Source organism: Sporobolomyces salmoneus, assembly GCF_050403485.1.
Source record: "Sporobolomyces salmoneus JCM6883 DNA, S_salmoneus_JCM6883_v1_ctg67, whole genome shotgun sequence".
NCBI classification, from domain to species: domain Eukaryota; kingdom Fungi; phylum Basidiomycota; class Microbotryomycetes; order Sporidiobolales; family Sporidiobolaceae; genus Sporobolomyces; species Sporobolomyces salmoneus.
Window position 1 is genome coordinate 55,846 of NW_027481096.1, and position 25,598 is coordinate 81,443.

General features: G+C 50.5%; 10 protein-coding genes across 10 annotated transcripts; 5 read left to right on the top strand and 5 right to left on the bottom strand.

Moving 5' to 3' along the window:
* Window positions 1-109: 109 nt before the first annotated feature.
* Window positions 110-4,597, bottom strand: JCM6883_004402 (uncharacterized protein; the record flags this gene model as incomplete). Its single annotated transcript, XM_076634676.1, has 12 exons — window positions 110-749; window positions 822-994; window positions 1,077-1,342; window positions 1,412-1,448; window positions 1,513-1,598; window positions 1,662-1,674; window positions 1,743-2,307; window positions 2,373-2,634; window positions 2,698-2,955; window positions 3,013-3,629; window positions 3,709-4,105; window positions 4,243-4,597. The coding sequence occupies 12 exons, from the start codon at window positions 4,595-4,597 to the stop codon at window positions 110-112; spliced, it is 3,669 nt and encodes a 1,222-aa protein (XP_076485354.1).
* A 466-nt stretch (window positions 4,598-5,063) lies between these two features.
* TFB3 (TFIIH/NER complex subunit TFB3) lies at window positions 5,064-6,517 on the bottom strand (the record flags this gene model as incomplete). Its single annotated transcript, XM_076634677.1, has 4 exons — window positions 5,064-5,576; window positions 5,644-5,968; window positions 6,030-6,182; window positions 6,243-6,517. The coding sequence occupies 4 exons, from the start codon at window positions 6,515-6,517 to the stop codon at window positions 5,064-5,066; spliced, it is 1,266 nt and encodes a 421-aa protein (XP_076485355.1).
* A 111-nt stretch (window positions 6,518-6,628) lies between these two features.
* TDA3 (Tda3p) lies at window positions 6,629-8,085 on the top strand (the record flags this gene model as incomplete). Its single annotated transcript, XM_076634678.1, has 5 exons — window positions 6,629-6,806; window positions 6,886-7,123; window positions 7,186-7,574; window positions 7,640-7,939; window positions 8,003-8,085. 5 exons carry the CDS (start codon window positions 6,629-6,631, stop codon window positions 8,083-8,085), a joined length of 1,188 nt encoding a protein of 395 aa, XP_076485356.1.
* A 192-nt stretch (window positions 8,086-8,277) lies between these two features.
* JCM6883_004405 (uncharacterized protein) lies at window positions 8,278-9,008 on the top strand (the record flags this gene model as incomplete). Its single annotated transcript, XM_076634679.1, has 3 exons — window positions 8,278-8,460; window positions 8,702-8,872; window positions 8,943-9,008. 3 exons carry the CDS (start codon window positions 8,278-8,280, stop codon window positions 9,006-9,008), a joined length of 420 nt encoding a protein of 139 aa, XP_076485357.1.
* A 326-nt stretch (window positions 9,009-9,334) lies between these two features.
* Window positions 9,335-10,064, top strand: JCM6883_004406 (uncharacterized protein; the record flags this gene model as incomplete). Its single annotated transcript, XM_076634680.1, has 3 exons — window positions 9,335-9,520; window positions 9,587-9,913; window positions 9,999-10,064. The coding sequence occupies 3 exons, from the start codon at window positions 9,335-9,337 to the stop codon at window positions 10,062-10,064; spliced, it is 579 nt and encodes a 192-aa protein (XP_076485358.1).
* Window positions 10,065-10,498: 434 nt separating this feature from the next.
* JCM6883_004407 (uncharacterized protein) lies at window positions 10,499-12,280 on the bottom strand (the record flags this gene model as incomplete). The annotated part of the gene is made up of 5 exons (XM_076634681.1): window positions 10,499-10,828; window positions 10,893-11,331; window positions 11,406-11,668; window positions 11,780-12,082; window positions 12,215-12,280. The coding sequence occupies 5 exons, from the start codon at window positions 12,278-12,280 to the stop codon at window positions 10,499-10,501; spliced, it is 1,401 nt and encodes a 466-aa protein (XP_076485359.1).
* A 372-nt stretch (window positions 12,281-12,652) lies between these two features.
* Window positions 12,653-14,140, bottom strand: LEU5 (coenzyme A transporter; the record flags this gene model as incomplete). The annotated part of the gene is made up of 4 exons (XM_076634682.1): window positions 12,653-13,486; window positions 13,561-13,706; window positions 13,796-13,882; window positions 13,954-14,140. The coding sequence occupies 4 exons, from the start codon at window positions 14,138-14,140 to the stop codon at window positions 12,653-12,655; spliced, it is 1,254 nt and encodes a 417-aa protein (XP_076485360.1).
* Window positions 14,141-14,300: 160 nt separating this feature from the next.
* XRN1 (chromatin-binding exonuclease XRN1) lies at window positions 14,301-20,247 on the top strand (the record flags this gene model as incomplete). Its single annotated transcript, XM_076634683.1, has 20 exons — window positions 14,301-14,304; window positions 14,384-14,394; window positions 14,461-14,477; window positions 14,560-14,624; window positions 14,694-15,002; window positions 15,069-15,178; window positions 15,242-15,447; window positions 15,522-15,775; window positions 15,867-16,088; window positions 16,160-16,737; window positions 16,812-16,968; window positions 17,034-17,933; window positions 18,007-18,119; window positions 18,186-18,317; window positions 18,382-18,715; window positions 18,778-18,911; window positions 18,984-19,276; window positions 19,343-19,536; window positions 19,602-19,650; window positions 19,722-20,247. 20 exons carry the CDS (start codon window positions 14,301-14,303, stop codon window positions 20,245-20,247), a joined length of 4,608 nt encoding a protein of 1,535 aa, XP_076485361.1.
* A 223-nt stretch (window positions 20,248-20,470) lies between these two features.
* Window positions 20,471-23,057, top strand: MMS4 (Mms4p; the record flags this gene model as incomplete). Its single annotated transcript, XM_076634684.1, has 9 exons — window positions 20,471-20,772; window positions 20,913-20,973; window positions 21,051-21,452; window positions 21,516-22,006; window positions 22,070-22,339; window positions 22,408-22,512; window positions 22,581-22,812; window positions 22,887-22,971; window positions 23,035-23,057. 9 exons carry the CDS (start codon window positions 20,471-20,473, stop codon window positions 23,055-23,057), a joined length of 1,971 nt encoding a protein of 656 aa, XP_076485362.1.
* A 325-nt stretch (window positions 23,058-23,382) lies between these two features.
* Window positions 23,383-25,082, bottom strand: JCM6883_004411 (uncharacterized protein; the record flags this gene model as incomplete). The annotated part of the gene is made up of 8 exons (XM_076634685.1): window positions 23,383-23,517; window positions 23,585-23,636; window positions 23,762-24,359; window positions 24,413-24,471; window positions 24,541-24,588; window positions 24,642-24,742; window positions 24,800-24,960; window positions 25,016-25,082. The coding sequence occupies 8 exons, from the start codon at window positions 25,080-25,082 to the stop codon at window positions 23,383-23,385; spliced, it is 1,221 nt and encodes a 406-aa protein (XP_076485363.1).
* Between the last annotated feature and the right edge of the window lie 516 nt (window positions 25,083-25,598).

The following is a 25,598-nucleotide window of genomic DNA, read 5'->3' on the forward strand; positions in this document are numbered from 1 at the left end:
GAAAAAGGGAAGGATGCAAAATTCATGGACAAATCGAAGGAAGGGAGAGAGGCAGCGGGATACATAACTTCGAGAGAACGAGACTAGAGAGAGAGAGAGAGAGACGAAACTACTGAGTTGGTTGAGGTTGCACCGTCGAAGGAGGAGGTGCAGATGGGAACGCTTGAGGGGATTGAGGTTGAGAGTTCGGTTCCGAATTGAGTAGATGCGAGAACGAATGACTCGAATGAACCCCTTGAGCGTGTTGAGGCGTCGCAACTGGTGCGGTAGGAGAAGGTTGTACATAGTGTTGAGGCTGAGAAGATTGGTGATGGAACGGGATTGGTTGAGAGAGACCGTTCGAGGGAGGGTAGGCGGCACGAGGAGCAGTTCCGACGTAGCCGTAGGGAGGAAGGGGATGGGCAACGGGATAGCCATAAGGCATTTGTGGTTGATAATGAGGAGTAGTGGGAGACGGGTAAGGGTATCCAGGATAGACAGCTTGCTGAGGGTAGTAGTGAGGAGGAGGAACGGGATATCCAGGCGCAGGAGTCGGAGAGTAGTAAGAAGAAGAAGTGGAACGAGCTTGAATCATTGGAGCGGCGGAAGGAACTTGAGGAGCTCGTTTCTTGACGTTTTCGCGATAGGCGGCTCGATCGAGGGCAGCAGCTTTCTGTTCTTCGATCTTGCGAGTCGCCTCTTCCTTCTTGCGTCGTACTTCGTCTGACTCTGGCCAGATGATGTTCTTCCACTTGACGAAAGCAGTAGCGCTGTGACTCACGCGCACCAATCAGAGTCAGCGAATTTGCTCTGAGCCATCTGGTAGAGAAACGCGAACTCACCCATCTCCATGAGCAACCTTGACCGACTCTTGTTCAGGATTACTCGAAACAAAATAGACGTCGTAGATCGATCCGTTCCCAATCTTGACTCGGATAAGGTTTCCATACTGAAGAGCGTCGAGTTTCGCCTTGAGTTCATTCGCTTTTCGAGCTTGTTCTTGCAGTTTCCAATTCTGCAAGACGACGAGCGAAAGAACGGGTCAATCGAGTGCTCGACGATCGCTCGGTGCGACAAGGAGGAGGTAGACAACGAACGGGATTGTGAGTGCGACACAAAATCGTCAATTTGAGTTGACCATCCGGTTCAATCTCGGGCATCTTCTCCTCCTCTGGAACTTCGTTCGACGTCGAGGCAGCTTTCGAGGGACTCGGGGGAGCGTCTAAAGCTTTCGTCGTAGCGAGAACACTGATTTGACCGCCTCCAACTTCGGGGAGAGTAGCATCGAGGAAGATGCCAGATCCTTCGGCGAGCGCGCAAGAGACGTGGAACGACTTTGAGCACTTTCCCATAGTACATTGAACTGCGCGGGAGATGGAAGACAAAGTCAGCCCTGTCACGACTAAGAGCGATGACTGAAGCGAAAACTCACCTTTGACACCGTAAGGTTCGGTGCATAGCGTGCATTTCTGTATCAAGAACGAACAACCAGCTGAGGAGAATAGGAGGCGAGGAGAGAGAGAGGAGACTCACGAGTTTCCAACGCGCTTTCTCGACTCCTTTCAATCCTCGAACCATCTCTTGACCGGTTGCCTCGTCGACTTCGATCCAAGTTGCGGCTGTCGGTCACAGAGATACACAGTCAGTGTCGCATCTCGCAGAAGGGAAGAGCAAGAACTCACGAGTGAACATGACCTGAGAAGAAAGCAAGCGATTCTCGAGTCAGTCTCCTAAACAGACTAGAACGAAAGAGAGGAACGTACACAAAGTCGGTGAGCTTTCTTCTTCGATTTGACGCCGTTTTCTCCGATATCCACGAGTCCTTCCGTGTTGAGATCGGGACAAAGCGCGCAAACGAAATCTGGTTTCGGAGGCGGAGGCGGAGGAGTTGCTTTCGCTTTCGAAGCTGGAGCTTGTTGTTGAACCTGAAGTTGATACACTCGTTGCTGTTGAATGTGATCAGCCAAGAGACGAAGGTATTGTTGTTCGAGGGTCGTTTGTTGAGCGAGAGAGAGCGTCGTCAATCCTGCGAATGCCATCTGTTGTTGAATGTATTGAGCGAGTTGAGCTTTCTGAGGTGGGGTGAGGTTCGCTGTTCCTCCAGTTTCGTACATCGAGTCGAATTGGCGAGGGGTAGCGGCGGGTTTCGCTCGTTTGCGAGGAGGAGCGTCGCCAGTCGCGGCCATGCGTTTGCGTTGAACGGGAGCGGAGACGGTGATCGCGACGGGTTCTGGTTCTTCAGGAGGATCGTAAGGCCAAGATTCTCCTCGATCAAGAGCTTCGGCTTTCGCTGCCTCTTTCAACCAGATATTGACGTCGATCGAGACCCTGAGGGAAGAACAGTACCAGTTATTTGCCACGAGCAGTCTGGAAAGCAAAAGAGAAAGACTCACGAATCCTCGATACAACGACAACTCTTCGCAACCTTTCCAAGCGGTAACCATCTCTCCGTCGCGAAGTTGATACTTTCAGCGCAGTTGTAACCGAGGTTGAATCCCGAGTGATAACCTTTCGGATAGGTCAAGATGAATTCGCCGGGGAGTTGAGCGCATCGATTGAGCGTGATTCCGTTGTTGGAAAGAACTCGGGGAGAGGCGAGGAAAGCTTTGTGACGGAGGAATTGAGAGCATCGTGCTCGATCGGTAGGGAAGAAACCTAGAGAAGGCAGTCATGATTAGCAATGCACGAAGAGACGAGAAGCGAGACAGCACGACTGACCTTCCATGACTCGTTCGAACTTTTCCGATTGTTCTTGAGGAACGCTGTACCAGAACTTTGGTGCCCCGAAATGGATGTAGTTGATCGAGTACAAGTCGGCGTCCTCAACGTGCCACGCGAACGTCGCTCTCCACATTCCGAAGTAGAGGTAAGGAGAAACGACTCCTGGAATCGAGCAGTCTCGAGGAGCGAGTTTCGGGAGTAAATCGCCGAGGTGAGCAACATTCCAAGCCGCGGTCGAGTCGTTGAAGAGTGAACCTACGTACCGAGTGTCAGCATGATTGAGATTGCCAGAAGGAGAGATTTCGTGCTCACCAGCCATATCAGCTCCATACATCGGAGATTCACCAAACGTCAAAGTCCTCCAGTACCTCCTCTCGAAATCCCTCATCATCTCGACCGAGTAATCCTCCTTCTTCATTCCGTGAGGTAACTCTTCGAATTTGGCCGAGAACGCTTCCCATTCTTCTTCGGTAGGTTCCGCTTTCTGAGCCTTCGTCAATCGTTTCTTTGGTTGACCATCGCCTTCCGTCGCCGCAACCTTCGGAGGTCTTCCGAGTTTCTTCGCCGGAGTCCGTCTTCCCTTCTTCGGTGATCCTTCCTCGTCGTCTTCCTCATCTCCTCCATCGAATTCTCCATCCGCCTCCTTCTTCTTCTTACTCGCCAACTTCTTCTTCCTACTCTCCGTCAATGCCGACGTGCTCTTCGTACTCCTCTCGCTCCTATCTCCCTTCTTCTGTTCCCCTAATAAATCTGGTGCGTCGTAATTCGACTTTTCTGCCGATTCTTTCCATTGAGCTGGGTTCCAAATCTTTGATGAAGCGACGTTCGTGACTCGGTAGAGTCCTTGAGATCCCATCATGTGTTGTTCGATAGGTTCTTGAAGTCGAATATCCTTGAGAGGAGGGAGAACTGTCGGAAGGGATGCAGACCTGCGAAGAATCAAGGAAAGTTAGCTCCCTCCCTGAAAGCACTCAAAGTACAAGACGAGGACGCTGAGAGAGAGCTCACCATTCTTTCGGAGGGATGACCTTGACGATTCCACTCCTTAACCCATATTTCTCGATCCTCTTGACGTATCCATAAAACCCACCATTCTGTTCGAAATCCTCCATCGTCGGTTCAAACACCGGTACACCTTTGAATCCACCTCTCCTTCCTCTTTTCTTCGTTCCCGCCGTACCAGGATCGTATTCCGCGTCGTAGTAATAATTCGGTCGAGGTCGAGGTAATCCAGTCGATTTACTGTATCGAGGAGGTCGCGGTGGTTTTGGATAGCCGAGTGCGTCTTCGTCGGAGGAAGAGTCGGGATCGTCGGAGAGAGGGTCTTCGGAGAGGAAAGAAGGGAGAGGGATCGAAGTTGAGTGAGGAGGGGAAGCGGAAGCAGCCGGGGTTGGAGGCGCTACGACTGTTGCATCATCGATCAGCCCAGTGTTAGCTTATGTGGGTCGTCACAGCTCAAACGAGCGGCTCCAGGTGGGAGGGAGAAGGGCCAAGAAGGCTCAAGGCTTGAAATCATGTGGAAGGGAGAAGGGAAAGACTTACCAGGAGGGGTCGGGGCTTTCTTACTCTCTTTCGGTTCGTCTTGAACTGATTGCTTTTCTACTTGAGCGGTTTCAAGCGGTTGAGAGCGAGTCGGATCACTCGAATTGATGAGAGTCGAAGCCGCTGTCGCGTTAACCTCCGTCGCCTGTTTGACCGGCGAGGAAGATTGAGTAGGCATAGCAGAGGACGATGACGGTAGAGCGGAGAGTTCAGAGGAAGGTGAAGGGTGGTAATGAGTGTGAGTCTCCGGAACTGGAGATTTGTCGAAGTCGTGTGGCTGCTGAGGTCGGGAAGCGACTTGGTCCAGCGAGGGACCTCGAGGTATTCCTCCCTGAAGGGTAGCCGGGTCACTCATCGATGAGGAGAGAGAAGAGAAGAACCTCGACGAGTTCTCCACTTGCAATAAATCGCTTTTTCTCTGACCCCATTCTAGCTGATACAGCCACCTTGGGAAAAGTTCCAAAAGATTCCATTCCAAGGGAAAATTAGAGCGGTGCAAAAAATTCCGGTACGAAAAAAGTTTCGTTTCGCAAGCTGAACTTGCTGCACCTCTTTCCCGCTTGAGAGCGAAATAAGCGTGGGTGATTGTACCCTCGATCGACCTTGGATCAACCGATGATCGAGTGGCGAAAAGCGGGTTTGGGGAGGGAAACTTTCGAGCAAGTTTTGCTTCTTCGCCCCAAAATCGCTCTATTTCCGGGCAACTCTCGCTCAAATCAAGGGGTTTCAGGGTGTAGTATGACAACAGATTGAAAGATGAAAGAACCCTTGGCTTCACGGCCCGCGTTACCTCGCTCCAGCAAGAACCCCTTCGAAAGAATTCACTCAACTTTCATCGCTACCTCATCCTGCAGAGCTCCAGTCACGCCACCAATCTCTTCCTCCGACTTGACCTCGTTCCATCCGAGTGGCAATTCCCACAACCCCGCAACTCCACTTCGAATGCATTTTTCCCAGACTTCCTCGACGATGAATCCCCCTTCATCTCCCTTTTCTTGCTCCTTGACCAAGTTCGGCAAGATGTTCGAGGCATAGGTTCTACCTCCGCCACTAGGTGTTCCAGCTCTCGATAATCTCGGTAGTACTTCGTACAAATCTTCCCCCGCATCGTACAATTTGAGTTCTGCCATAACGTTGACCGGTGCTGAAGATTCGTCGGCGTCCGAAGAACTCGATTTGAGCGAGGGAGCAGAGAGGTTCGCGAGGAATTTGAGCTTGAGGGAAGGATCGGTCGGACCTGAAGAAGCTTGGAGGGAGTCTCGAGCGGAAGAACGTTTTCTTGAAGATGCTCGAGCGGCGGCGAGAATCGCTTCAGGGTCGGCAGATCCAGATTCCTACATTATCGAACAGATCGTGGTTTCAACTACGCTACAGTATAGGTTGTCGCGGAATCGAACTCACGAGTGCTTCGAGGACTAGTTTCCTTTCCTCCTCTTTCGCTTTCCTATCTTCCTCTTCCTCCAGTTCATACCTCCTCTTCTCACTTTCTCTCCATTCTCGTTCTCCCTTCTCCCGCCTCTCTAGCTCGTCTCGTTCTCGTTCCATTCGTTCTTCGTTCTCTTCGATACTTTGTCGATTTTGCAATTCGTATGATCGAATCTTTGCCTCTGTCGCCGCCAAGTCGGACCCAATCGAGTGAATCAACGAGAACGTAATAGATTCGTACTCTTCTAGGTAGTCGTTGTAAGCTGCTTCTGTAGGGAAATCTTCTCGTTGTTTGTTGAAACTATAGCAATTCGTAAAATTTTCAGCTCATCCTTGCTGGAGGGACAGAGAAACGGAATCACATCTTGGCTGTGCGTTTCCTGATCGCTACTTCTTTCTGTACCTCGAGGTTCTCAAACATCTGAGGTTGAAACTGATTCTTTCTTATCGTTTGACCGCAAACTGGACAAGGTTCCGGACCCAACGAGAACAACCTGTCGAGGCACGACTCGCACCTGTACACTCTCGATCATCAGTCGTGCTCACATACTGTCAGAGAGGAGAAGAGAGCTTACATTTTGTGATAACACTTGCTAACCATCAACCTCAATTTCGGATTCAAATACCGATCATTCTTACACACGGGACATACATCTTCGGGACTCGAGTATTCTACCAACCTACGATCAGTCGCGGAATCGATTGGTTGGTCGGGAGGAGGAGGAGGAGGTTTCGTAGATGTAGAATTGAGCGGGGTCGAACTTCGACTCGTGAACGCGCTTGCTGGCCTTGAACTAGTCGCTGGTGTTGCTTTCTTCCCTAGGAAGAATCGCGGCTTGGGTGCAGACATTTTGGGACGCGAATAGGGGGAAGAGATGAATCAACAGCTCGCGAGTTTCGTTTTCTCTCTTCTTCCTCTCCTTCCCTTCACTTCTTCTCGACTCTCGACTATACGCACAGCATGACTCAGACAGTAGCAATCATCGGAGGAGGAATCATTGGTACCTCGACAGCTTACTTTACGGCAAATCTCGCCCGAGAGCGAGGACTCGACGTCGCTGTTAAGCTCGTAGAAGGTTCTTCCATCGCTGCAGGCTCAAGCGGAAAGGCAGGAGGGCTACTAGCAATCGACTGGCATGGTGCGTCTTGCACCTCTCTCTTCCCGTCGCCACTCTTTCTCCCAAATGGCTGATGTCATCCCTTCGCTCTCCTTCGTAGGACCCGCTACCTCCTCTCTCGCCGAACTATCCTACAACCTACACGCTCAATTAGCGAAACAGTACTCGGGAGAAACGCGCTGGGGTTACCGCAAACTCGACACGATCTCAGTTTCCGCTGATTTGAGCCATCCCTCGCATTCGGCAAAGTCATCGAGGACGAAGAAGTTGAAGAATGGGGACTTGTTCCCTTGGTTGAATCAGGACGTGTTGACACATTCGAGCGTATTGGGTAGTCAGTGAGTAATCGCGATTCTTGTCGGGCTACAGTTCTCAGAGCTAATTCTACTTAACGGAACAGAGAAACGACATCTCAGGTTCATCCAGAGCAGTTTACGAAAGGTCTTTGGGAAGAAGCGCAGAAACTAGAAGTCGAAACTGTCTGGGGAACCGTCGATTCGCTCGAGAAACGTTCAGACGGAACCTACTCTCTCTCCGTCACTAGTCGCGACGAAGAAGGATCGACCTCGACCCTCGAAGCCGATCAAGTCGTAGTATGTGCCGGCCCATGGACGGGCAAGCTATTGTCGAATCTCGGAATCAAAGGAGGAGGAAGAGCACGACGAATCGAAGGCTCTCGAGCGCACTCTGTCGTCCTCAAAACCGCTCCGGGTCGTGAACTCCCTGCGCAAGCTCTCTTCACATCGATCAAGGAGAAGAAGGGAGGAAGTGCAGAACCCGAAATTTACAGTGTGTCTCCTTCTTTCCTGCTCTGTGAGCGAAACGAGCTCACTCTTTGTCCTTTGTCCGGATAGATCGTCCTGACGGTACTGCATACGCTTGTGGAGCAACCGATTCTTCCCCTCTACCCTCTCACGCATCAAAAGTCGAAGTCTCCTCTTCCGCAATCTCCACTCTTCTGAATCACACCGCTCTTCTGTCTCCCACACACCTCTCGACGGACAATGGCACCGACTCCGCAACGATCGTCAAGGAACAAGCTTGCTACCTTCCTGTAGGATCCGGAGATCCCGTCATTGGAAAGATCGAGGGAGGTTCGAAAGAACGAGGGGTTTATGTCGCGAGCGGCCATTCGTGTTGGGGGATCTGTAACGGCAAGCTCCCCTTTAACGATCTCGCTTCATGACAGTCACTGATGTCGGTTCGTTGGTCGCTAGGTCCTGGAACTGGAAAAGTGATGGCGGAACTTCTCCTCAACGGGAAAGCTTCGAGTGCAGACATCTCTGATCTTTCCCCTTAGATCCCGACTGCAACATACGAAACGTAGAAGATCAGTCACGTTCAGTCAACATCGAGAGGACCCCGGGGAGAATGCGCGAGCCCTCTCCGGAGTTTCCGTTTCAGAGGCATGAGCTTCGCGATCTTTGCTCTGCTTTCTCTTCTCTGCCACTCCCCCCTCTCTTGACGACGAATCAATTCCTCGAATCGAAACATGGCCTCACAACGGGTACTCACAGACACGATCGCACAAGAACAGAAGAACGCTCTCGACAAATCCATCGGATACGAGCTCCTCAACTTGGCTATTAATCGCTCTCGTCACACTTCGAACGTCATAGCAGGAATTTACTCGGAAGTCACTACCCGCCCGGCGGTAGGCACACCAGATTCATTCGTGCGTGCAGTTCCTTTCTCCGTGCTCGATCGAGCTCCGAGCGGAAAGAGTTGATCCTTTTCTCCCTGTCACGGTCGAGTAGCGTCTATCCATTTTTGGCAAGGTCCACTCTCAGAAGGTTCTGCGAAAATGGGTCCACTATTACGAGGACTTATGCTCCTTGACCGCTCATCTCCGAATCAAATTTGGCGTTCGCGATACCGATACATCATTCCTCAACTCCCCACTTCATGGATCACAGCGCCATCCACTTACGGAAGAAACCTGGGATGGCGTCGGGATCGATAAGGACTCGTTCAGGCGCAAACTCGATGTCATGTACGAGCTAGTCGCGGCTTGTTTCCAGGGAAAAGCTCACGTAGCTCAGTGCCCTGAGGGTGTCAGTCGTGCGATCGACGCTCTCGAACAACCTGTGAGTCTCAGCTAAACATCTTCGTCGAATCGACATAGCTGAGCATCTTTCTTTCGAATCTTTGGTGCAGTTTCACTCGTTAAGCAAGAATCGTTACTCGGTTGTAGCTCGCAGGCTTGGATCTCGACCAATCTGAGCAGTGTAACGGTGAGCTCAAGTTGCCTGTCTCTCTTCTAGACGTTTTACTGACTTCAGCTATCGCTTTTCCAGTTCGGGGATCTGACAGAAGTCCTTATCGATGGGAAAGCTTTGAGTGCAGGCATCTCTCGTAGTCTCTCGCCTTAGCTATCAATTGGAATCCACTCGACATGGACTCAGAGTGAATCCGAGAGACCAGCGAACCGAACGCACGAGCCTTCTTCGGAGTTTCCGTTTCAGAGGCATGAGCTTCGCGATCTTTGCTCTGCTCCGTCTTCTCTGATTGCTCTTCGTTCCCTCGACGTCGACCCGACTCTCCGAAGCATGTCGGAACTTCAGGAGCTCTTGGACACCATCGCGGACAAACAGAGGACGGCATCAAGAGACGAAAGGATAGGATACGAGCTCCTCAAGTTGGCTATCCATCATTCTCGGCTCACTTCGGAGGAGATAGCAGGGATCTACTCGGACGTTACTACCCGCCCAGCTATAGGCACGCCAGATTCATTCGTGAGTAACTCTTTCCTCCTCTCTCGAGGTCCGAGCGGGAGAGCTGATCTTGTCCATGTCGACCAGCGTGAAGCTATTCTAAGCAAGTACCACGCGCAGAGACTACTATACATCTGGATCCATGATTACGCGGGCCCGCTCGCCTTGGCTGCGCATCTTCGATTCGAATTTGTGGTCCGCGCTGGCGCTCCATCGTTCCTCCACACTCTTTGTCAAGAAACACAGCCTCTTCTATCTCGAGGAGCCTGGGCTAGCCTTGGAAACACCACGGAAGCGTTTAGGCGCAGACTCGATGTCATGTACGAGTTGGTCGCGGTTTGTTACGCCGGCTACGCTCACTCGATTCAATGTCCCCCGACCGTTGTTCGGGCGATCGACGCTCTCAGTCACTCTGTAAGTCGTTCTCATCCTCTCCTGGCCCCGCATCGAGCTTCGGCGTCGAGTATTAGCTGATCATCTTTGCGGATTTTGGTTTCAGATGCCCTCGTTGAGGAAGAATCGCTATCAGGTCGTCTCTCGTAGGACTGGATCTACCCCATTCTGACCAGTCAGAGGTCTCTCTCGCGCCGTTGCTGTCACGATATCGTAGCTCTCCGTCTTCTCGATCAGATTGATCATTCACCCTGTGTTTTCCGCTTGAAACTATTTCTTCTTCACTTCTCCCATTCACAAATGCTTCGTGAGCCTCTGCCTGCTACTGCTCCGTACTAAGACGCGAGAGCTCAGTCGATCATCGAGTGGTAGAGATTGCATAGGACCGAAACCGAGAGTCAAAACGGAAAGAGTTAGAAGAACGAAAACCGAGAACCAAAGTGAAAAACGAAGAGTGACTATCAAAGGCGTAGAGTAGAGACGTAAAGCAGCGAGAGTAGAGACTGAGAGAGAGAGAGAGAGAGAGTAGAGATTTGTGTTGTTTGTGTTCAAGCGATGACCTTTCTTTTCCTTTCCATTCCATTCCTTTCGAGATCCAAGCGTTTCCTAACCGAGAGTCCTGCCCTTTCCACTGAACGGTACCGTTCCCTCCCTCTCTTTCCTATTGACTTGTTGCCCATCTCGGAAAACGTTGAACCTGTCAGAGCTCGAACCGGAAGAGTGCTTTTTCTTCTTCGATCCGTAAGAGTTGGCCGTAGCGAGTGCTCCTCCTCCGATTCCCCATCCTCCTCCTCCTCCTCCTCCGTCATCCAACTCGTCGATTTCCTCACCGTCTTCGTCGGGACAGTAAGGTTTAGGTTTCGCTTTACCTTTACCTTTGTTGACGGAAGGCTGAGTCGATTTCGATTTCGAAGAAGATGCTTTACTCGAAGCGCCCTATTCGGCGAGTCACGACGAATCAGTCACAGTCGACAAGGAAGTAGAGAAATCAATGACTCACAACCGCTTTCTTTCCAGGAGGAGCTTTGACGGTTTCCTCCTTCTCTACTCTAACTTTCTTCTTCGCCGGTTTCTCAACCTCATTCTCCTTTCCCTTCCCTTTCCCAGTGTTCGCTCCGGGGTTCTGCTTCTTCTTCTTCTTCTTGAGCTCGGTATTGACATACTTCTGTAACCAATCCATCTCCAATTCCAATTTCCTCGACATAGGAGGTTCGTCCCTCTTGACTTTGATCGTTTTCCCAGTCTTCTTATCCGTCGTGTGCCTGTACTCCGAGTCTCTTGGATGTACGAGTTTGATGAAATGGAAGTAATCGGTTTGTTTCAATTCGTAGATCTTCAACCAAGTCGGAGCGTAAAGAGATTTGCAGTCATCTCCTCGGAAGATTTGTCTCATTTTCTTCTCTTCGACCAGTTTCCAATCGATGAGGAGTTGAGCAAACCTGTTCTCACATCGAAGAGGGTAGCATTAGTCTCTAGCGGTAGAGAAGAAAGAGACAGGCAGGAGTGGACTCACGCAGCATCCCTGTATGCTTTTTCCACTTCCTGATCTTTCGCATCCTCGCTCGCTTCTTGTCGTTTTTCCATATTCAACCAATACTCCGTCTCATCCATTCCATCATCATCCGGATCACTCTCCAACTCATCTACCTCTTCATCGTCCTCAGCAGGGGGAGGGGGAGGTTGTTTCCTTTTCTTCTCGTTATTCTTCGTTTGAGCTTTCTCCTTCTCCTTTTCCTTCTCCTTCTCTCGCTTCTTCTTGTCCTTGTCCTTCTGACTCTGTTACTCCTCCGATTGAATCTTCTCAATAGTCGCATCCACATCATGTCCCATCTTCTTGAACGTCGTGAAAACTCTCTCGAAACTGATTCCTTTCCCAACCACTTTTACTACCTCATTCAACCTCTTCTCGAGCTCGTCTTCCTGTGGTTCCTCCTGTCTGTATGTAGCTCGACGAGGCGCCGGAGAAGAAGCGTCGAAACGACGACGAGATTGCGAAGAAGGAGGAGAATCGGATTCAGAGTCCGAGGAGAGGTAGATTACTTCGGGTTTGACCAGAGGTTGTGCGGTGGATTTCGACTTCTTTCCCTTAGGGATGTAGGGGTTCTTAGAGGTGGAAGCGATAGGTTGAGCAGGAGAGGAAGAGGGAAAGGGATCGTTCAACGATTCTTGAGAGTGAGAGTGAGCTTGAGACTGCGCGAGAGCGGGAGTGGATAGATAGAGTCAGCTAGCCCATCTTTAGAGCTCTAGTGCGAGTATGGAACGGTGGGAGAAGAGGAGGGAGAGTGATCACTTGATCAAGATGAAAGAGAGAAGAGAACTCACGGTTGAAGCGGAAGCTTGACTGTAGCGGGCTAGAAAAGCCTCTGCCAGAGGGGTACTACCACTCATACTCGGTGTAGCTCCTCGATCGAGGTCGAGAGTGAAGAGAAGGGGAGAGAGAAGAAGAGGAGCGCGCTCTTGGAAGGGCAGCAGGAAAATGGGCGAGAGATGTCAAACTCTCGCATACCTCGACTCGCAGACTTACGTGTAGCAGCGTAACAGCGGGTAGAGTGGTTCGTAACGAATCGAGGAGTCCCAGTTTGGGTCGGAATGAAGAGGCCCGAGCAGAGGAAATCGAGATATCAATGCTTTCTCGTTCCCTCTACAAACTCCTACCTCAGGTCGAGCTCTCCTCGTTCTTCTGTCTGTAATATATATCACAACAAGCATCTGCAATCTAAGAACAAGTTTTTCGTCTCCTCCTCTCTCTCTCTCTCTCCCTCAATCCCTCCCATCTCCCTCTCCCTCCTCATCTAACCCCAAAACTCTCTTCATGAACACCCAACTCGAAAAACTCACCGCATTCATCGGTACCACCTTCAAATACCCAATACTCAACCCAACAAAAAAACCTCTCCAACCCTGAGTCTTCCAAATCTTTGAACCAGTTTCCCAAAACCCGGCTTTCCCCCCACCTCCCGTAATCGTCGTCGAAGGATGATGATGATCCATTACTGGACCAACTTGCATCCTCCTCCTCACAATATCTAATGGATAAGCAGTAGTTTGTCCGATCGCTCCGGCGATACCTCCGGCGAGTAAATCGAGTAAAGCTTGTTGAGTTTTCGAAGGACGAGAACCCGAGGAAGAAGAGGAGGAAGATGGGAAGAGGGAAGGAAAGAGATCGTTTTTGAGGTAACCCCATACGAGGAAGGAAGTACCGGCGTAAGGGATTATTCCGGCGAGAGTAGGGAATACACCTCGGTAGAAATGAGTGAGAGAGGGTCGTGGGGAGGAGAGAGAAGTGTACCCTATATTGGGGGGTTTCGTTCGGGGGGATAAGTGTCGATTTGATGAGGTGGTTGATGTCGTCTGTGTTGTTGTTGAGGAAGGAGGAGAAGGGGATACGGGTTCAGGCGGAGGAGGAGAGAGGTAAATCGCTCGAATTGTTCGTAGGAGTGAAGCTTGATCGTTCTTAGAATGATGAGGTTCGAAGGCGAGTCGTACTCTGATCAATTCGAGTGGATAGGTGATCGCTGTCGTCGTTATACCGGCTAAAGAACCAGCAACGAATCGTTTTATTGAATCTTCAGATTCTGGTGTCGGCATCAAGAACTACTTCCAACCAGCCTCAGTCAGTCGCGGCAAGAGAGAGAGTAGAGAGATGGGAGGAGAGAGAGATAACGTACAGAGTGGAATTGTTCATAAGCCATGAATTTGATAGCGGCATAAGGGAAAATTCTCAACAAAGTCGCAGAATGACCTTGCAATAAACCCCGAACTCCAGTCTCTTGATAGATATCTCGACTCGCTCGAAACACTCCAAACCATGTACCTACCTCATAGAACGAACGAGGTCAGAGTCGTGTGAGTTTCGATGATGTCAAAGGCTTGGGAGAGGAGACGAGAGAGAGAAAGTCTTACCGGCATAACGAGCATAATCTGGACTTCTCGTTTGAAACAGAATCTTAACACGATCTAGAGGTGCTACCGAAGTCTTTGCGATACAACCTTTCTCGAAGAAGAGCCGCGGGGGGATCAGCTTGAAAACGAATCGCCGGAGAGGGAGGAGAGTAGCTCACCGGCTATTCCACCGGCTAGTCCAGAAGTCAAGGCATACGATAGAGAATCATGTTGAGGTCTTGTTCTACGTTTCTTCGAGGTAGAGTGGGGAGAGGTTTGAACCGGTTCACCGAATGAACGAGTTGAAGTTTCCGAAGAGAGTTTCTCTATCCGAGGTGGTGGTGGTGATGCAGCTGCTGTACTCATAGCCCGCGATCGTGAGTGGTGCTGAAGAATCCGGGGTCGAGTGAAAGCGAGAGCGAGTCGACAACTTCGTAGAGTTTGGAGGAGACGCTCGCCACTGCTTCTGCTTCTTTCCACTACATCTTTCACTCAGATACCACCAAGTACTAGCTAAGTTTACAATATGGGTCAGTCTTAAGCTCCCTCCGCTGTTCCAGCTCGCGTCACTAACTCCTCACTGCTTGATCAATCTGACGACGATTGTAGGTATTCCAAAGGTATGCCGTTCCCCCTGACCCCCTAGATCGTAGTTGTGAGCTAACCGACTGTCGTATGGTGCTCAGTTCTTCCGCTTCATGTCGTGAGTTTGACTATTTCTCGCCTCCTCCCGATTCCCGACTATCGAGCATTCACTCACCACGTTACTACGTTGCGTCGTACAGGGAGCGGTATCCACTCATTTCCCAACTCATTCAAGAGAATCGTATTCCCGAATTCGATGCTCTCTGTACGCTCACTTCTCTCTCCTCTCTTCCCCTCTCTCCTCTCGAGCTAACTGAGTCTCTTCTGCTGGTAGATCTCGACATGAACGGAATCATTCACAACTGTTCCCATCCAAACGATAACGACGCCTCATTCCGAATCACGGAAGAAGCGATCTTCCTCGCCGTGTTCGCCTACGTTTCTCATTTGTTCTCCGTGATTAAACCGAAGAAGACTTTCTTCCTCGCGATTGATGGAGTTGCTCCGAGGGCGAAGATGAATCAACAGAGGAGTAGGAGGTTTAGGACGGCGAAGGAGGCGAAGGAGGTTTTGGATAAGGCGAAGAGGAGAGGAGAGGAGATTCCGGAGGGAGATGGGTTCGATTCGAATTGTATTACTCCGGGTACACCCTTTCCTCTACTATCGACAACAGTGACATGGTGCTGATGTAATGAATTGAGGTGTATAGGTACCCCATTCATGGCGAGGTTATCGGCCCAATTGAAATATTTCATCGCGAAGAAAGTTTCCGAAGATTCAGACTGGCGAGGAGTCGAAATCATTCTCTCTGGTCACGAAGTACGTTCTCCTCTCTCTCTCCCTCGTAGGTCACTCACCCAGGATTAACCCATTCTCGTGCAGGTTCCAGGAGAAGGAGAACATAAAATTATGGAATACATTCGCCTAACGAAAGCTCAACCAGGTTACGACGCAAACATGCGACATTGTCTCTATGGACTTGATGCCGATTTAATCATGTTGGGGTTGTTGAGTCATGATCCTCATTTCTGTTTGTTGAGGGAGGAAGTAACGTTCGGTCCGAGAGGTGGCAAGGGAAAAACAAAGTCGTTAGTTCCCTCTCATTCTCACTGGCCCAATTGTTGCGAACGGTTGTACTGATGTTGAAGTGAGTGATGAACAGTCTCGAAAGCCAGAATTTCTTCTTGATGCATCTCTCCCTCTTCCGAGAATATCTCGACCTAGAATTCTCCTCCCTTCGCGACTCTCTCTCCTCGAACTCTTTCGAATACGACCTAGAGCGAATCATCGACGATTTCATCCTCCTAAACATTTTCGTCGGAAACGATTTCTTACCCCATTTACCTGGACTCCACATCAACGAGGGAGCTCTGAATCGATTGTTTGAGATTTATAAGAGGGTGTTACCGAGGGCTGGTTAGTTCCCCCTTCTTCCCTTCTTCTCTCTCCCTTCTCCCTCTCTTCGCTCAGAGGGGAAAGACTCACGATGTTTGATTGAAATCGCTAGGTGGATACATTAACGATAACGGACGCTTGAACGTCGAAAGGCTCCAATTGATCCTGAATGAGTTAGGGGTGTTCGAAAGGGAACATTTCGAATACGAGTTTGCCGATTCGAATTGGTTCAAAGGGAAACAAACCGGTTCAGGAGGAGCAACGGGAGGTTCGAAGGGAAGGAACAAGCACATGGAGAAAGCTATGGAGACTGCACGAGCCAAGGGAAGACTCGGTCCGTCTTGCTCTCTCTCCTCATCCTCCTCCCTGAGGGATCGAGCTGATCAGAAGAGATTGTGATGTCAGTTCTAACGGAAACTCAAAAGAAACTCTTCCTCTCTCTTCAATCATTCCTCCTCTCGTCCCTCTCATCCCTCGATACGGCCTCTACCGCGACTTATCAATTCCCGAACGATCTCTCGGCAAAAGATAAGAAATTCCTTTCTGATTTCTCGGACGAATTGAAACTAGTCGTAACGTACGACGAGTTTAATGACGATGGAGAGAACCTCGTTACGGTTAGTTTCGATGATGAGATTATTCGATTGGCTCGAGAAGAAGAGGAGGAGGATGAGGAAGGGGAGGATGGGAGGATTAGTACGGAAGAAGAAGAAGGGGATGAAAGTAGTGAAGCTGAAGAGATTGGGATCGTTCACTTGAACCTGAACGGGAACGTCGAAAGAATCGCTCAGAAGAAGAAGATGGAGAAGGAACTGAATGGAGGAGAGAAGGAGGAATCGGAATGGCAGAGAGCGATCAAGAGGGTTTTGAAGAAATATGAGAAAGCCGAAGTTTCGAAGGAATATAACGAGGAGGAATTTGAGCAGGAGATGGAGAGGGAAATTCAGGAGAAGATGATTACTTGGAAGGCGGATTATTACAAGGTGAGTTTCTCTCTATCTCACTCTTTGGCTGATTTCGTTCGTGAGTTGATCAATTTCGGGTTCGGGACGAATAGGAGAAACTCGAGTTTGATCCGATCAAGGAACCGAAAGCGGTTGATGATCTCGCTTATCGTTACATCGAGGGACTTCAATGGGTTTTGCATTATTATTATCAGGGAGTTGCGAGTTGGGGATGGTTCTACAATTATCATTATGCGCCAAAAATGACTGGTGAGTCTCGTCTCTCTTTGATCCTACGATCTCGCATCAATGATTGACAAGACCACGTATCGCAGATCTCAACAAGGCGGCATCGTACAAGTTCGATTTCGATCTCGGTAAACCTTTCAAACCGTTCGAACAACTCATGGGAGTACTTCCCGATCTCTCTTCGGCTCACATCCCCCCTGCCTTCCGCGATCTCATGTCGGATCCAACCTCGCCAATCATTGATTTCTACCCCGTCAATTTCGCTCAAGATCTCAACGGTAAAAAACAAGATTGGGAAGCGATCGTGAAAATCCCCTTCATCGATGAAGAACGACTCCTCAAAACCATGGCGACTCGTTTCCCTCGATTGACGAAGGAAGAGAACGCACGAAATTCGTTCGGAGATAGTTGGAGTTTCAAATACGACGAGAATCTCGATCAAACTTACCCGACTTCCCTCCCTGGATTCTTCCCCGATCTCGTGCACAATCATACTCGACTCGAAGCTTACCACCTTCCTACGCTTGAAGGAGGCCTCAAACTCGTCAAGGGACTTCTTCCGGGAGTTCTACTAGGAAAGGATGCGATCTCAGGATTCCCTTCCCTTAATACGATCTCTCATACTGGAAGTCTCGGATTCCACGGAGTCAACGTGTTCCAATCCGACTCTCGTAAAGAAACTATGGTGATTCAAATCGACAACTCTTTCGAAAACCTCTCGAGTGAACAAATCGCTCAAGCGATCGTTGGGAAGAGGATCTTCGTTGGATACCCGTACCTTCGAGAAGCGTTCGTCGATTCGATTCAGGACGAATTGTTCAAGTATCAACTTGATGATCAAGACAGAGTGGTTCCGACTCCTCAACATCAAGGGAATATCACGGCGTTCAAACGAGCGGCGGATCGAATTGAACATGTCTACTCGAAATCGAGAGCTTGTTTGATTGGGAACGTCGATATCATCGTTAATGCTCGTCCTCTCAAGGGTAAGCTGGGAACGCTTTCCGTACCTACCTGAGTAGAACCTCTCGCTGATACGAGCGGCTCCTGGTTTCGTAGGTCTCAAACGTCAAGACGATGGTTCTGCCGTCAAGGAATGGGAAGAAGAGACGGGAGATTTTGCCCTCCAAGCTACCGTCACCGATGTCGTCTCTGAAGATATTCGATACGTTGTCAGTCCCCATTCCCTTCAGCGTCTCTTCAGATTGTTCGCTGATGCGGGTTCGAGTAATTGACAGGAACGACCTCCAATTCCGCTCGAAGAAGAGTACCCTGTCGGATGTAACGTTTTCTTCCTCGGACCTGCGGCTTACGGAACTCCCGCTCAAGTGTTGAATCATGTCGGTAATCACGTCAATATTCGTATCGCTGTATGTCTTCTCTGCCCTCTCTCTATCACCGAACGAGCTGACTGAATCGACTCCCTCTGAGCAGTACTTCGCGACGGACAAAGCCGAGAACGCGATTTTCAAAACCCGTCTCTCGAACATGCGAGACTCTCATTATTCCCCGGCCCACTCCCTCGGTCGAATCGTCAACATGTCTGGACTCGCCCTCTCCAAAATCTGTTCGAGTCTCCTCGTCCTCTTCAACGATCAACGAGTCAATATCGGTTTGAACCTCAAATTCGAAGCGAAGGGATTGAAAGTGTTGGGGTACTCGAGGAAGGGAGATGGAGGATGGGAGTACAGTCAGAAGGCGGTCGAACTCATTCAGGAGTATAGGGAAAAGTTCCCCGAGGTTGCGTTTGCGTTGTCTCGAAAAGGAGGTTAGTCCACTTTGTTCTCCTTTCGAGCTGAGAGACGATCGCTGATTGTGGTTTCCCGATAGATCTCACTCATGCAGAAGATTTCTTCGATCGATCCCAAGTCGACGCGAGGATGAAAGAGTTGATCGGGTGGATCAAGGAGAAGGGAGTTCGTGATTTCGAAAAAGTTCCTCTCTACTCTGAACAGCTCGAAAAGGTACGCTGAGGTTCCATATAGTCGTCTTTCTGTCGAGAGAAGCTGACAGTTATGGACCCTTTCCGCGTGCAGGACGCTGTTCAAGCCATCGAGAAACTAGCCGATTCACTCGTGACTCGCAAACGAGGCGACTCGATCAAAATGGCTCAAATCAAAGGAATTCCTCGACAAGCTCTCCTCAAGCCCGAATACGCCCCAGCTCGTTTACGCGAGCAAGAGTTTTCGCTCGGAGATCGAGTCGTTACTGTGATCGATTCTGGAAACGTCCCGCTTTCGGCGAAAGGAGTCGTGATTGGGATTCAAACGAATTTCATCGATGTCGTTTTCGACGTACAGTTCATGAGTGGTACTACTCTAGGCGATCGGTAAGTTTCTCACTGTCGAACTCACTCGAATGAATCCGAATCGATTCCGATGTCGCTTGCTCGCAGATGCTCTCCTTTCCGCGGTGCAACCGTCTCCCCGTACGCCGTCCTCAATCTCTCGAGACCTCAGTTCACGCAAGGTCAGGGCGCACCGACTGCCGCTCCGAAAGCGCCAGTGAACAACAACGCTCGATTCAAGGGGGGAATGAAGAACGGAGCGGGTCCATCGATTCTTCCGGCTCAGGGACTTCCTGCTGGTGGTGAGTAGCACAGTCTCCTCTTGATCTAAGGTATAGTTGACTGACGAAGGAGAATGGCTTCCTAGGTTTCCACCCTGCTGCAGGTCGAGGTCGCGGACGAGGAGGTTTCGCTGCGTGAGTCCGACGCTACTATATCAGCTCTGAGGTAGTGCTTAAACTGATGTACGTGACCGTCCGACTCACAGTAACGGAGGTGTTCAAGTGCTCCGTGCAAATCAACGATCGGTCGATCCAGCGACTTCATTCGGTTCCGTCGCGAACGGCACTGCTCCTGCCGTTCAACAACCCGTCGCTGCTTCTCCCTCCGCAGCCCAACCTACTTCTCACCAACAACGACTCGGCCAGACTCTCGGAATCCGAGGCGGAGCTCATCCTTTACGAGGAGGACCTCAATTCGGTCGAGGAGGTTTCTTCGTTCAACCTCAAGCTCCTCATCAAACTCAAGGGTTCGGTAATCACCCTGCTGCTACGTTTGTAGGAGGACCTCGTGGAATGGCGAGAGGAGGTGCTGGACCTAATGCGGTTCATGTTGCGGGACCGGGAGGAAGAGGAGGAGGAGTTGGGATCCCACCTCCGGCGAATTTGAACGCTCCTCGAGGAGGAGGAAGGGGACGTGGAGGACCTAGAGGTGGGTTCAATCGAGGAGGGAGAGGAGGTGCACAACCAGGAGCAGGAGGAGGAATGAATGGACAGCAAACGAGCACGGCTTGAACGAAATTTTAGTTTATTTTGGCAAAGCTTCAGTCTTCTCTCTCTCGGACCCCTTGTTGTTAGATTGTAGTATGTTTTTCTCGCTATAGCTACTATCGCAACGCACACAAGCATCTTGATCATCATCGAATCTCCGTCTGTGTTGCGAAGAGAGTCTGCGAACTTTTGTCCTTCAACTTTTTCGACTCTCATTCAACTTCCCGAACGCGGTCAGCTCGACGAGATGCACGACGCATCATCCGACGTCGAGATCGTCTCCTCGACCCATCCAATCTCGTCTCGTCCTCATCCAAACCCAACGCGATCTACCGATTACTCTCTTTCTCGTGCTTCAACCTCTGTCGACCCATCCGTACCTCGACGCGCGAGGACAACCTCTACGCAAGCTTCGAACGTGATCACTTTGAGCGATGGGAGTGAGGACGAGGCACGTCCTCGAGGTTTACCGCGTTCGACTCGAACGGCCTCGAGAGTCGAGGATGACGATGTAGTGATCGTTGCTGAGTCTCAGGATACTGCTCAGAGGTACGTCCCCAGCTCTCGGACCGCTCTAACACTTGTACGAGATCTAAAAATGAATCATTCAACCCTGATCTCGATAGCAGAGGACTGTTTCGAAGCTCTTCGCCTGATGATCTACCCCCTCTCGATGCGGTGTGGAACAGAAGAACAGGCGGATCCACAGCATTAGGAAGAAGCGCATCGATGACGACCGCTTCAAGCTCCGTTCGTTCGATTCGACTTTTCCATGTCTTTGTCTTCGTTTGGAAGCGCTGACATAGAGTTGGTTTGAATGTGTTCAGTCATCGAGTCGTCTTCTTCCACCTCGAGCGAATACCCTCGCCGTCATTCCCGATTTCGACCTCGAATTCGGTTCTTCTCCTCCACCTCCTCACGCAAACGCAAGACTTTCCTCGCCTGCTCCACCTCTCGCTGCAAACGGTAAAGGGAAAGGCAAAGAACGTCAACCATCAGAAATGTACGACGACTGGGGTCGTCGTAAACAGATCGACAGGCCCGAACTCGACCCGTGGAACGCATTCTTGGAAAGTGACAGCGATTCGGGAGCGAGAAGGAAGAAGGGAGGCAAGGGGAAAGGGAAAGCGAAGGAGCCTTCTGATGGGAGACGAAAGAGGTTATTGAGTGATGAAGAGGCGAGTGGTGCAGAGGAAGAGACGACGAAACGAAAATCGGCGGCGAAGAAAGTGAGCTCGTTTCAAAGTCTCTTCGTTCTTTCTTTCCGGGCTGAGCATGCTCGATTACCTCAGGCACCTCGATTGTCGAAAGAAGATACTGCAGCGAAGAAGACACAAGCTGCAGCAGGGAAAGCTAGTCAGGCGGCACTCAAGAAACAAGAAACGTTAGATCGACAGAAACTACGAGAAGCGAACACTCTACAGACGAGCGACAAACTAGCGACTGCGGCAAAATTGACGATGCATATCTCGGGAACCGCCTTTCAAGCTCTCGAGGAGACTTCAGACACGGAAGATGAGGGAACTGGAAGGAGGAAAGGGAAAGGAAAGGGGAAGAAAGAGAAACCGTCTCCTTGGATCGAGATTACCGAGAAAGCCCGAATGGAGAAGTGGGTGTGCGCGGTTGAACGACCTGAGTTTCCGAGTCGAGATTTGGGGTGCGAAGGAGCGGTGAGATGGACGAGAGTTTGCGATACGAAGTGGGACAAGTCATTAGGGATCTACGTTCCTTTGCTTGATGGTCAGCGTATCGTAGTCGAGGAGGATACAAGAATGATCTTCTTGTAAGCTTGTTCCTTCTCTCTGATTCTTGTCGGGTTTGGGACTGACAACTTCGACGATTGCAGAAACGCTCTCGATCTCTCTCGCCACATCATTCGTAAAACTCTGTCAACCTTCGTCTCAGGCGTACAAGCTCAACTCTCGCCGCACTCGAAGCTCTTCATCATGCTATTCGGTCTCAACTCGATTTTCAAAGATCTCGAACGAGTGCGACAAGCCGAATACAAACGAGACCTCGCTATGAGAGCTGGACAACAACCGAACGCTGTTATCAAACCTGCGGGCATCGGCGAGGATCAACCGAACAAGGACGAACTAGAATTGGCGATCATGAAGTTCGTCGTTCTCACCTTTCGCTTTCGAACGCGAATTGAGCTGACAACCCGACTTGCGATTCGAACAGGATGCAGATCGAATCAAAGTGTATGATCGTCACCGTCGAAAAAGTCGAAGAAGCCGTTGAATGGCTCGAACAAATCACCGTCACCGTCGGTCAAAAACCTTACCAGTGAGCTTGACCCCCGCCATTCCCTCTCGACGCTTTCCCTCGAAGTCTGATCCTTCTCCTCCTTCCAGACGCTACAAGCAATCCCATGGCGAAGTTCTCGGCACGGGAGGAGCGAGTCAACCTTCAGGAAAAGGTCTACAGGATACTTATATGAAGATGTTGACTTCGCTCAAGAACATCACTCCCGCCTATGCCGAGAGTATCGCTTCATACTACCCTACGATGCGATCACTCCTCGAGGCGTACGAGCATTGCGAAGGAGGAGAGAAGGGGAGAAAGGAAATGCTACGAGGGATCGAGGTTAGTTTCCGTTGTTCTTAGTCTCGTTCACTTCGTGGGCCCACTCCGTTCTCATCCATCGTCGTCGTACACAGAAAGGGAGAAACGTCAATGGAAGTGCGACTCATCGAGCGATCGGAGCGATCCTTTCAGCAAACATCTATCGAATGTTGTCGAGCAGTACGCTTGTCTCTCCATTCTCATCCGATCTTGACGAAGCTGATTCGTCTCCCTGCGCTGTAGAGGATCCAAAGATGTTTATCTAGATCTCATTCTCGTTTCGTTTCTCGATGTTTTTCTCGACGTGCTTCTGCTGCCTAATGCAATTCGCCGCGTTCGCCGGTTCTCTCGGATCGCCTACTCTACATGGTGGCTCTGAAGAGCAGTCTCAATCTTGGAGCGACATAAACGTAGAAAGAAATGGGTAGAGACGTTTTTGCAGACAAGGAACAAACGATCGAGAAAGTAAGAGGCGAGAGAACGAAATGAAGCTGGATCGGAATGGAGAAGACTGAGGGAGCCAAAGCGAGTCAGTGACACCGTATCGATCGGAAGAACGAAAAATGAACGAACCTGGAAGGCTAGGACGCTCTACGACGACGTCGAAGTGGCGTTGGAGACTGTAGATTGAGGGACGTAGGCGATCGCGGAAACGGGATGCGGATTCTCGGCGTAGTGAGGGTTGAAAGCTCGAGAGTGAACAACGGATTGAGAAACGTGATTGAGCTGATGCAAGCGGAGAACAGTTAGACTTTTGTGTCGAGTTGAGTCAATCGTAGATACGATAGCTTACAAGTTGAGCGAATGTCATGCAAGATCCTTTCGAAGAGTGACATCTCTGAAACCTGCATTGGAAGCAAGGACCAAGAGCTTCAATCTTCGCCGCCGTTTCGTGGCGAGACCCATCCTCGACTCCCGTTACTTCGAGAATGGCGGACAAAATCCGAAGCCAGTCGAGAGATACGCTGACCCCGGAGTTATGAGGTCGATTCGAGGATCTTGCGATTTCGATATCTGGGAAAGACTCAACTCGGTGACGTTCGAGTGACCGCAGAAGATTTGAGAGGTGAAGCGCGAGAAGAGCTCGTCGAGCTGATTCTCTAGCGCCGTTGAGTGGTCGACGAGACTATTGGGGAAGTCGAGATTGACTTTCCAGCCAAAGGCTCCGATTTGCGAACCACCGAGAGGGAAGAGAGCCGAGAGGAAGTCGGCAGAGAGTGGACGACCGGCCGCGGAGTAAGCTCTTGCGAGATGTCGAGCGTATGCGAGTTTGACTGCGAGCCGTTTCTGTGCGAGAATTCGTTCGAGGGTGGGAAGGGTTTCGTTCCAGAGAGTGCTGCCGACCGCAGCGTTAGCGGAGACCAATCGTTTGACCTCCAGAAGATTCTTGAAGTCGTAGAGCTTGTAGAAGTGCTGTAATCGGAACTTTTCTGTGCTTGTTGTTCGATCGCATCGTGCGTAGTAAGTGTTGACGAGCCTCGCTTCGTCGGCGTCACGTTGTTGGATTCCTCTTACTCGCTGTTTTGCCTCCGCTATAGCTTTCAGAGCGCCCGACATTGCGTTCCAATCTGCAGAAAGGGGATCAGAGGCAGTTGAGCTCGAGAAACAAGATGTCACTGACCGGATTCCTCGAGGGGTTTGTCGAGTCCTACCAGACCGTGTCGGGAGATCCAGGTGAGACTGAAGGAGACAATGAAGCGATAGCTTTTAGTTTTGGCTGTTAGGTAAAGAGGGACGAGTTTCGCTTACTCTTCTGCGAGGTATCCGAGGGAGAGCATGCGGGCTCGAACTCTGTGACTGAATCAGTATCGAGTAGAACGGTTGAGACCTCGGGATGGAGCGAGACTCACTGGTCGACACGCTGTTGGATGCGGGCTGCTTTCAATTCCGCTTTGATCCTTTTCTGCGCAGCCTGGTATGCGACTTGCCACTTCAGGATCTTCTCTTGATCCTATCCGAAGAGCAAAAGTCAGTTCTGCGCTCGACTTCTTGACGCAGACTGACTAACTCTGGGCCCAGCCTCGACAGATTTCTGCTTCTCGGCGATGTACGCATCCCTCGCTTCTCTCGCCGACTTCCTGACATTTCGGTCTCGAGACGTAGTCGTAGTCGAGTCGAGATGAAGGAGATAGTCGTTCATGGGTTTGACTAGTGACGCGACGAATAAGTCTGCAAGAAAGTTCGTTAGCTCCGCTTCTTTGACACAACAAGCAGCAAAACTCACCTTCAGCCTTACGACCTGTCTTCAATTTGAGAGTTGGAACGCATGAGAGAGTGTTAGGATGAAGCATTGCGATTTGATCGAGAATGTCTTGTGAAGTCAAAAAGCTGCAACGAGGAAAGGTTCAGCTAGCGGGACATAGCCGGCATGGGTCCAAAACCTACAGCTTGTCATAGCATTTCTACAAGAGGAGGATCGACGAATGGTCAGCAAGCTGTAGAGCGCGGAGACTCGACGATCGACGGGGTCAACTAACCTTGTACTGACAGAAGAACATTCGACAAACGAAATCCCGCTCGACCGATTCCTCATCAGAGCAACAGCCGAAGCAGACTGGGCGGTCATGAAGTAAGCTCGTGAGATTGATGAGGTCCCAATCGGTAGCTGTGAGAGTCGGGAACTCGACGTTTCTGTAGGCGATTTTCCAGATTCGAGCAGAGTCCTGCTTCGAGATGAAGAGTCGACGAAGGGATTTGTTGACGCGAGTGAGATGGAGTAGATCAATTGGTTCGAGGTATTCTCCGACTATACAGCGAGCGGTTCAGATTACAGCAAACTTCGAAAGATCGAAGAGAGGAAGAAGGGA